Source organism: Eptatretus burgeri, chromosome 6 (genome assembly GCF_056783735.1).
Source record: "Eptatretus burgeri isolate ZD-2024b chromosome 6, Ebu_testis_v1, whole genome shotgun sequence".
Classification (NCBI taxonomy): domain Eukaryota; kingdom Metazoa; phylum Chordata; class Myxini; order Myxiniformes; family Myxinidae; genus Eptatretus; species Eptatretus burgeri.
Genome location: NC_140966.1, coordinates 89,176,604 through 89,187,887, shown reverse-complemented (window position 1 = coordinate 89,187,887; position 11,284 = coordinate 89,176,604). Strand labels below are relative to the sequence as shown.

The window sequence follows — 11,284 nt, the reverse complement described above, 5'->3', positions numbered from 1 at the left end:
TGGGCACACACCAGATGGTGTAGGTACGCTCGAGAATGTGCTTGACAAGCACAGCATGTGCAACCAGGAACCAGGGGCCGAAAGTCTGAGTGGAACCTTGAGAAGAGGACATGGTCAGAGTATTATGAACAAACCAGCAGGCAGTAAATGCACGAAGGTTGCAAACAGAGTGCAAGCAAACCCAAGAGAAAGTGTTTTGTCCTCCTGGACAAACATAGAGTGGAATAAAAAAATGCACTGGTTAACTTGTCAACTCTTTGGGTAAAATATACACCATCCTTCTTGCATACAATCTCTGATGGTCATTTGCAAAGACTGCAGAAAATATTGAGGCTGACAACCAAACAGGACATTGTTTATTTTCGGTTTAAAAAAACAACTTGGTGAATGCAAGATCGACTCCACAGTCTTTGGAGATGACAAGTTGACTCTAGCACCATTATATTCCACAGGCTATACTTGCAAATCTCTTAAATACCCACACAAAGCAGAGCACCAGAAACTGTCTTGGTTGATGAGATACAGGTAACAATTCTCATCATCACTTCATAACCATGCATTCCCAAATGGGACAAGCAAATGATAATCTTTGGGAGATCGACCAACAGTGCACATGTATTCTGTAAAAAGGCCAATTGAGGAAAGCATAGTACTTATAGGTAATTAATTTACTCATCACAGCTCCACTAACACTATTCTTTCTATCATACGTTGTGAACCGTGGTGTCTGTCCGTGCATTCGTCTGTCTCCTGTTTACGGCGGTCACATCCCGTGCTGCATTTGAAAAGTTCAACATTCACTTTTGAAATGATGTGAGAACAGGAATGAATCTTGTTGATTCCAAATTTTATTGCACAAGCTGGATATTTTGCCCTCTTTTTAGACAAATCCAACCTCTGCCACCCGATGTTGTCCCACCATTTTGGGGCAGGTACTTAAGCTTGTATAATAATAATAATAATAATAATAATAATAATAATAATAATAATAATAACAACAACAACTATCCGAAACCCCATCACAGACGGATTCCATTCCATGAACCCAATATGACAACCAGTGGCAGCTCTTGTAAGAGCCAGATCCCAGTCGATGTACTCCATAGCCTTACCTAATGAGGCCTACAAAACGTCCTTGTACACGACATTTTTGGTGTACACTACTCCTTGTGAAGAAGTCCCCTGATTTGTGCACGTGTCTACTTTGACGTACACCGTGTCAAAACTTTTCAGGTCACAGTACTGAGAAAAACGTGATGCAACCGCTAGGAGGAGCACAAAATTGGTCCTTCAGTATCAATGCGAGGTGTGTTCAAAAAGTATTCAACCTTAATTTTTCGTGCGTAAACAAATGTAGCTAGGGAGGCGTGGTTTGGTGCACGTATGTAGGTGATCCTAATCCGTACGCGTGGATATTTTCCCACCTGCAGAAGCTGTCAGTCGCCGACAGACCGCCGATGAGTGAGGAAGTGTAAGTGAGCACCGTCGGATTTTCGTTTTTGACAAAATGACGGATCACTGTGGTCTCATCGCCGTGAACACTGTGTTGAAGAACTTGGGATCGCTGTTCAGTCTCCAGCATGTCCTGTACGATCTCCAAACGGAGTTGCTTCTGCTCGATCGTTAGCAGCTTTGGCACGAACTTCGCTGAGATTCTCCTTAAGCCCAAATCCTCAGTCACAATGGAATGAACGGATCCAATGCTGACGCCCGCCTCGTCTGCAAGTTCGCTGATCGTGATTCGACGATCCTGCATCAGCAGGATCCTCACTTGGTCAATGACAATCTCATTTCGGGATGTTGAGGGCCTACCAGAACGTGCTTCACTTTCCACTGATGTGCGACCATCTTTGAAGTGGTTGTACCACTCTTTTATCTGTGTGGTGCCCATTGCTTCGTTCCCGGAGGCCTGTTGAATCTTGCGGATTGTTTCCACTTGGGAATCGCCAAGCTTTACTGAAAATTTGATGCAGTAGTGTTGTTCAAGTTTTTCCGTCATTTTGTCAAAAACGAAAATCCGACGGCGCTCACTTACACTTCCTCACTCATCGGCGGTCTGTCGGCGACTGACAGCTTCTGCAGGTGGGAAAATATTCACGCATACGGATTAGGATCGCCTACATTCGTGCACCAAACCACACCTCCCTAGCTTCATTTGTTTACGCACGAAAAATTAAGGTTGGATACTTTTTGAACACACCTTGTATATAGAGAGATACAATGTTTCTTGTTACATTTTTGTGTCAAATTCACATTCTGAGGTAGTCAGCATGTGCAGAAGAGGGTTTTACATTGCAGACGCTATTTTCGAGGAGTGGAATTACACCGCTCAGCGGTGACGGTCTGTCGACGACAGACGTAATGACGTCAGCGAATGACCGATGATGTCATGACGTCCTGACGCCTCTCAGCGGTGACGTCACACGTCACCATGTAAACAAATGTAAAACGAAGTGTTTATTCTGCTTCAGAGTTGAAAGTTGACTATTGCCACTATGTGCGATGCACTCTTACAGGTACGAAGTTTCTTTCAGTCCAGGTCACAGTACCGAGAAAAACGTGGCTCGACCGCTAGGAGGAGCACAAAATTGGTCCTTCAGTATTAATATATAGATAATAATAATAATGATGCACATTTTCTGTTTGTTATACAGGAAGCCTGCCCCGAACACAGGTTTCCGCATTACGGTTTTGCTCTATCACGGTTGAATTATTGTGGTAAAATGTGCCGATCGTGACAAGAGTCCCTCGCTCTATCGCGGTCTAGCGTGGAGGAATACACAACCCCACATCTCTGTCTCACCTAATAGCCCCACGCTGCCCTCCATCGCACTCAGTTGCTCTTTCGATATTGTGCCACACAGACTGTTATCACGTGATTTAGCTTGATATCTCGGGATATTCGTGACAGTAAAAAGTTATAAAGAAGAAGTAGATGTGGGGTCTTATGAAGAAGATGTTGGGCTTTTCATGAAATAAGGAAATTAAACATTATAAAATGCTATGAAAAGCTTTAAATGAAAACAAACAATCAATGGAGACAAAAACTTTTCGTAGGGATGAGAAGTAGCAAACACTGACCGCTTGTCGTTGAGGTTGATCCCATATGTTGATAAGTCTCCCTCAGATGTAGAGACTTCCTGTGCCAGTTCTGTGTAGAGAAGAGCAAACAGACTAGGACAAAATATTTATTTTATCCTACTATCTGCATTATATGAGAGCCATTTATCTGTCTGTCTATGTGTGTGTCACCATTCTTCTCAGAGATGGCTGAACGGCTCTTCATCAAACTTTCAGAGGCTCATCAGCGAGTGTCGCAGAGTGTTTTTGGCAAAACAAATTTTTAAAATTTTATTTTTAGATTATTAAAATAATTTTTAATCACACTATCGTGACAAAGACTTTTTGATTATTGCCAGTTATATTCAAGTACACATACGTATAAATACAAATAAAGCTCTTCCGGAAGCAGTCAAAGTTGATGGTACATCATCTTCTTCCTAAACAGCAGCATATTTATAGATCAGGGGCAAAATTAACCCAGAAACATCAACGGTACATTCAAGAGCATCCATTCGACGAATAACATCCGATTCCACTTCTTAGGTAACACTTTTACAATGCCTCTTAACCAATGATCTATTGTGTGTTTATAAAGTCCTGTTACCACCTCCTCCCCATATAATCTGATAAATGAATATAATGAACGCACAAGAGGTATAAAAGGTAAACTATGAATACACAAGATTTTAATTGCCATAAAAACCAAAGTATATATATATATATATATATATATATATATATATATATATATATATATATATATATATATATATATATATATATATATATATATATATATATATATGGAAATATAAGGAAATATAAGGAAATTGTATATATTGTTGCGGTTCTGGAGACCTCCCCACAATCTGACCCAGGAATGTTACCCCGTGGTTTCCTTCTCATCATCAAAGATTGGGGGTCCCGAAGGCTTTGCCCCAATCCCTTCATCCGGTGAGCTGCCCTGCGAAGGGAAGCTGTAAAGGAGGTACTCCCACAGAGTGGGTTTTCATATTTCTTTGCGTTTTTGTGTTTTGCGGAATGAAGGGTTTTACGGTGGCCGGAGTGCAAATCCTGCCACCAACCTCCACATAAGAAGTAACCCAACTGCAGGAGGACGTCCGCAGACAGAGTTGGGTACTAGATATGGATGGCCATTGACTCACAAGGAGCTCCTCCACCCTTTGACCGCATCTCTCCAACACCAAGAGCAGCCAACATACAGTGGTCCTCAGACAGTTATTTCATTAATGTACATTCAGATAATCCATTCCTTCTTCTCGAGTGGGTCGAACGGGACAGTGCGTTGTGTAAATCTCATAGCTCGGTCTGATTAAATCTCTGAACCTCATTCTAACTCTGCCTTTTTCTCCATTCCTGAGGTAAATCCAAGAAAGGGGTCCTCGCGTGAGCCATCAGGCGCTACACTCGGACACCCATTGGTAAAAACCACAGCTGCGCTCTTCGCGTAACTATGCGTCCTCACAGAACACCAAGGGCAGCATTATAAGCCAACAATAAACGTCAGTGCTGCATGGAGCACGTGCAGAGCAAGGATGACCCCCCACCCACTGTTCAGGCGATCAGAGGCATAACCAACACACCAAATGCGAACAAACATACAGTATAGTATGCATGTGGCACACTCTTCTTCAATCCAAATCTCCATGAATAAATATATCTGTCCCCTTTTAAATCCGAATCTCCATCTAATAACTATATCCAATCCTTTCCCTCAATTCCCTGACACAGATCAGGGCTGGCACCGTGCACCCCAACGCCTCTGATAACCGTGAACACGATGCTCAATGACAGGCTGACCCACGCGCTGACCACGTGTCCAATGGCGGACTCGCGTGCAGCCCGTGATACTTTATCATTGTACAGAACGCGGCACGAATAACACACATCTTTGGTGGGGTCAGTGCATGGGGTTATAATGACGTCTTACCGTCAGTCTTCGCTCACCACGATGGCAACAAAAGTCTCCTGCTGATAGCATACATACTCCCGCAACTTTTCCTCGATGCAGCTGCTACCAGGCAGAGACATGCTGTGTGGCCTGATCACGTGGCGCACCACAGAGCACACACATTGACCAGCACCAACCACGGGTCGCCAGGGCATGGCACGGGGGTTAGGTGCAAGGCGATTCATATCACGGAGTTCGGTGCAAGGCGATTCATATCGCAGAGTTCGGTGCAAGGCGATTCATATCGCGGAGTTCGGTGCAAGGCGATTCATATCACGGAGTTCGGTGCAAGGCGATTCATATCACGGAGTTCGGTGCAAGGCGATTCATATCACGGAGTTCGGTGCAAGGCGATTCATATCACGGAGTTCGGTGCAAGGCGATTCATATCACGGAGTTCGGTGCAAGGCGATTCATATCACGGAGTTCGGTGCAAGGCGATTCATATCATGGGGGTCGGAGTGAGACGATTCCGCAGCTTGAAACCATCTTGCCAGAATTGGAGTGGAGCCGCTTCCGGCCATCACGGCCGGGTCGTGCAGTGGCCGCGGCCAATCAGAGCGCCCGATTCAGGTGACGAAACCGTTTTGGGGTGGCACCCCACCCTGCACTGTGGGGTTTTTAAAATGCAGATTGCGAAGCTGTCCGTCCTGTCTCTCTCTGGATCTCCAACTCGCCTTCTCCACCTGCCCTTCTTCACCAACCCGCTTGCTGACTCCGCCTTCTCCACCTGCCCTTCTCTGCCCACTCACCTGCTGATTCCACCCCTTCTTCACCGCCCCACTTGTTGACTCTGCCTTCTCCACCTGCCCTTCTCTGCCCACTCACCTGCCGAATCCAGCCCTTCTTCACCACCTCGTCACTGACTCCACACACCCACCTGATCCTGTCTGCCACTCCGCCCACTTGCTTCGGACTCGGCCTTTCTCCACCCACTTGCTGCTGGCTGCACCAAAATCCCTCCCTTCATGCCTGACAGTCGCATCTCATTCTCTGGACTGACACGAGCTGCATGAAGTGCCAAGAAGCAAGAGACAACGTGCCAGCTTTCAGGGAGGTATTGACCAGCAGAGCATCCTCACAAAACGTACTGGTGGAGCTTTCGGGCAATCGTGCAAGGTATTGAGGGACTGTTAGCCTCATCTCCTCTCCTTTTTCTCTTCATTAACTCGTGTGTGTGTGTGTGTGTGTGTGTGTGTGTGTGTGTGTGTGTGTGTGTGTGTGTGTGTGTGTGTGTGTGTGTGTGTGTGTGTGCGTGTGTGTGTGTGTGTGTGTGTGTGTGTGTGTGTGTGTGTGTGTTCAGAAAGGAATCCCAGAAAGAAAGCCCATTCAGAAAGGCGGAAAGGAACCCAGGGTACGTTCCTGAAAAGCGAAGTAAAGTGGAAAATTCTGTGCAAAAGAAATTAGAACGAGTTGCTGGACCAAGCACTGCAGAGAAAACACAAAATACATCGTCAAAATGTGATGAAAACTGCATGCCAGAGGTGATCAAAAGCCTGAAAGAAAAATACGTTGTTTCGAGCCGTTCAGAGCAAATACGTATACTGAAAATATTTGCTAGGAATATGAGCATCAGAGGGATGATGAGTGAATTCAGTTGCTCCCAAAGAATGGCTGTGCAAGCCAAAACTTAGAGAAAGAAAATGGTATGCTCTCGTCTCCAAATCCCAAACAGGGAAAAATATTGCCTGACGAAGTGAAATCCGCCGTAACCGAATATTACCGAAGTGATGAAGTCAGCCGAATAATGCCAGGAAAAAAGGACTGTGTGGTGGTCAGGAATGAAAATGGAAAAGACAAAATTCAAAAGTGTCTGGTACTAAACAATCTCAAGTGAACCGTTTCAGAAATTCAAAGAGAAGAACCCTGGCTTGAAAGTTGGATTCGCGAAGTTCGCCATGCTCCGTCCCTCGGAGTGTGTCCTGGCCGGTTCAAGCGGTACACACAGTGTATGTGTATGTATGATACATCAAAATGTGAAACTCATGATGTTTGGTTTCAAAATGCCACAGATAGCCGAACTTCCTAGCTATCATCATGTGATAGCACACATAGTTTGTAACCCAGCACAAACGGCATGTTATTTCAGAACTTGTGAAAGTTGCCCATCAATTGAAGACTTCAAAACCGAGATACTGAGTGCTTATGAACTGGAGGATATTGATGAAATTCAGTTTAAACGGTGGACATCCACCGACAGATCTGAACTGAGCTACATGGTCCTGCTTTGGAAGAATTCATTAATCAATTCTGTGAATGCACGGTAAAATTAATGAGACAAGACTTCATTGCCAAGGCCCAATCTCAGTTTCTGAAAAATAAGAAAGACGAAATCGGTGAAGGAGAATTTGTCATTATTGGAGACTTCTCAGAGAACTATTCATTTGTCGTACAGGATGCGGCCCAAGGATTCCATTGGAACTGCTCTCAAGCGACAATTCACCCCTGGGTTTACTATTTCAAATCAGACGATGGCAAATGAAACCACGATTCGTTCACGATTATATCAGAAAGAAGTACTCACGACGTTGTCTCAGTCCAACACTTCCAAAGAATGCTCATTGAACACTTGAAATCTAGCTTTGGAAAAGTAAAGAAGCTTTACTATTTCTCAGACGGTTGCGCTGGCCAATATAAGAATTGCAAAGCCTTCATAAACCTATGTCGTCACAAATCAGAGTATGGTATTGACGCAGAATGGCATTTTTTTGCCACAAGTCATGGCAAGGGCCCTTCAGATGGCTTGGGGGGTACAGTCAAACGAGAAGCAACACGCGAGAGCCTTTGTCGACCTTACGTCAAATTATTTCTCCAAAAGATCTTTTCGCCTTTGCTGAAAATGGTTTGAATGAAATGAAGTTCGGTTACGGGATCCAAGAGGTGTATGACGAGGAAGAACGAAATCTGGAAGAAAGGTTAAAAACGGCCAAAACCATAGCTGGAACTCAAAAACTTCATGCTTTCATCCCTATTTCTGAAACTGCTCTTCAAGTACGTGAATTCAGCCTTAGTGAGGAACACCCTATCGAGTCAGCTATTTCAAAATCTACACCAACTTTTAACGGGAAACTCTCAGGTTATGTCACAGTGCACTATGATGGAAAATGGTGGCTTGCCTGCATCATGGAAGCCTTTCAGGACACTCATGAATTGAAAGTGAATTTTCTTCATCCAAACGGGCCCACAAATAGTTTATTTTTTTCTGATATTGAAGATCACTGCATTTTAGACATTTCTGATATACTTCTTTGCATAGAACCAAAAACTGCTGCAGGTAGAACCTACACAATCAGTAAAAGAAAAAAACACAGCTGTCAAATAAAACATTGGTTGGCTAAAAATCTTGACGATAATATGCCAGGAAAAACTCTTACTCGTACTAGAATCGCTTCCAGTTCCTGCATGTGCATGTGGAAAATTTATGCACAATATACTGATATAGTGTATTGGAAATCTTGTGTTCAAATATTGTGCTATGTATTGTGGCGTATTGTGTGTCCAGCACCCGAGTCCCCAAACAATAAAACCATCCTCACACTTGAACCCATTGAGATCTCATTTTCATTTATGCTGAGGTGTTGGAGTATATGAAGGGGTATTCTCACAAGAAAAATCGGGACCATCGGTTTGGCTGGGGAGCGGGGCCCAAGGTCAAAGGGCGCCCCAAACTACAACATTTTCAATTACTCTTTCGGAGTGATTTTACTTTATGCGATTCGAAAGATCTCGCTTTTACGAGCATTTTGATACCAAGATCAGCCAAATCGGACCACTACAACCTGTGATATGGCCACCGGAAGATTGTGGGTCAACTGGGGGCACCCAAATTGGGGGGGGGGGTAAAATGGGCCCCGATTGGCCCCCAGGTCTGAAAATTGACACATAATGTTTTACCGTAGATACAAACACTTGCACACAAAAAAAAGAGTTAAATCTAAGATGATGTCAAAATTTCGCTGAAAAATGTGTACACTTCACATGGAACGCCCCACTAGGGAGCGTCTGTCCCTGGGGGGCCCAGCGACCAAGTTGTCTGTCATTGCTCCTTTTGTACTCAGGGGACCTGGAACTACCATTCTGCGTTGGTTTTAGCCGTTCCGCTGTTTGTTTGAGCTAGCGCAACCAAAGGGTCCCAAATTAGAGAGCGTCTGTCCTGGGGGGCCCAGCGACAAAGTTGTCTGACAGTGCTCCTTTTGTACTCAGGGGACCCCTTGCGAGCATTTTGCGTTGGTTTTCGCCGTTCCGCTGTTCGGTTGAGCTGGCGTGATTTTCGCGGCATCTAATTAGCGTCTGTCACCAGTATTCCAGCGGTGAAATCGTCTGTCATTGTTTGTACCGTGTTACAAGCTATACGACTAATATCAGAAACCGACTTGGGGCCGTTCCGCTGCCAGGTTGAGCTTGCGCTGATTACGCGATAAGGATATTGACCACAGAATGTCAACCCAGCAGCAGTGTCCCAGCAGACACAGCGTTCTGAGGTGAGAATATCATCTGGCATCTTACCATGAGGACGGAAATTGGTCCCCTCTTCGGTTCAGCTAAGCCCCGCGGGCTCCCGGTATAGAAACCGATGGTTGGCCAATTCTCCAGACACGACTACCTCCCTTTCATCAATTATGAAAAGAAAGACAAGGGGACCAATTTTTCCATTTCAAAAAAGTTCCTTTTCCATTTTTAAAAAAGCTAAGCTCCATTTTACCAAATAAATTCCATTCTGCGTCATCTTCTTCTGCAGTCTGCATTAAAATGGGTGGGGCCAAGCATGCCTCACTCGTTTGAGTGTCTCCACCACCATTCCTCGCAGTGCCCCTGGGTGGTGCATTTCACCATTAGTCCCATGCTGGAATCAGTTTCCCATTTTAAATCTCAGATTCTGTGAATTCCGTCCATTCTACACGATCATGCAAAATCATTGCCGATACAATTTAAACCATGAAAAAGGCAATGACTGTTTACTTTTTTCATTTTCCATGCCGTTTCAAGGCTCGTTTGAGAAAAAATAGAAGCACCCGCTGGACGGACGGACGTACACAGACATGCCGATACAGAGCTCCTTTTATATATTAGATGGCAAAACTCCATGCTTTGAAGGCCTCAAATTTGAGGTAATCATTGCATATACAAGGATTTACAAGCCCTGTACAAACTCTGTGAATGGCCATTATCATGTGTGCATCGAGAGAGTCAAACAAGGCTCTCAGGGTGACACAGAAAATAGGTCAATAAAGCAACCGTATTCCTGCATCAAAGCATGCATCAGAGACAAGTAATGGTCAGGTACATTTCTTCCTATCTCCAGTCCCCAGATCTTCCATCATGAACAAAGTCACACTTGAGAGGTTGTCTTGTGAATACATTGTGATGTGAAAGGGAGTGGGGTGGGGGGGGGGGGCAAAGCTCGACTGTGGTAAGTGTAATATGGTCCATGTCTTTCAAGTATACCATCTTGCCATGTAACAGGGACCTGTCAGAGCAAGTCATTTGTTACACGTGACGCTGAGGAGGCAGCGTATGTAATGTAATTTATATACAGGGTGGACAGATCAATGATGTACATGCAAAACCTCTTGTTTGTGAGTGGGGATAGGTGAGGACTTCCCATCGCAGAGGCACACGCCACGTGTACAAAAAGGCCAATTATGATCTCTCTGGCCAGTGTGTGCCAGCCATGGTGGCATAATGGGCAGTAGAGACCAGGAGAAAAGATTTCGTTTATTTTTATAGGGGGTGCCCCCATGGGTGGCAACCAAGAGAAAGACTCCTCCCAGGAAAAAGAAGAGAGAACTATTGCATGGGAGTCGAGAATGAAGAGTCTACCGGGGATTCCACCAGGAGAGAATGGTGTGCAAGAGAGGCTCGTGCACAAGAGTCCATCAGGAAAGCACCAGGAGTGGCTCATGTGGAAAGGAGTGATCGAGATCTCGCTTGGAGGAGAAGCCTCGTATGGAATCGACCCAAGCTGGGATCACCCTGTGTTTTTAGAGGGCCAGGAGGCCTCTGCCTAAACAAGCTCAAATGAGCCAAGATCCTCGTCATCTTAATGATGACGTCATAAAAACGAATATGACGTCATTGTTATGTATCAGGTTTGCGATTAATGATCTGTGCTAATGCCCAGCTCGATTCCCGCAAACAAAATTCAAACAGCTTGCCTATTTTCGGAGATAATGGTATAGGAGATTTCCATTAGCGGCGATATTATGACGTCAACTTTTTTTTTGAGGAAGAATTTCCAAAATCGGAGAT

The 11,284-nt window shown here is 44.7% G+C and overlaps 1 protein-coding gene across 1 annotated transcript in view; it reads right to left on the bottom strand.

The window, feature by feature from the left end:
• QTRT2 (queuine tRNA-ribosyltransferase accessory subunit 2) overlaps positions 1-11,284 on the bottom strand; it is a 48,845-nt gene that overhangs the window by 1,900 nt on the left and 35,661 nt on the right. Inside the window, exons 8-9 of the mRNA XM_085886155.1 lie at positions 3,082-3,151; positions 1-96 (exon numbers count right to left, since the gene is read on the bottom strand). The exon at positions 1-96 is cut by the window's left edge and continues 1,900 nt beyond it. Coding sequence (XP_085742281.1) covers positions 1-96; positions 3,082-3,151 — 166 coding nt within the window. The remainder of the gene's footprint in view (positions 97-3,081; positions 3,152-11,284) is intronic.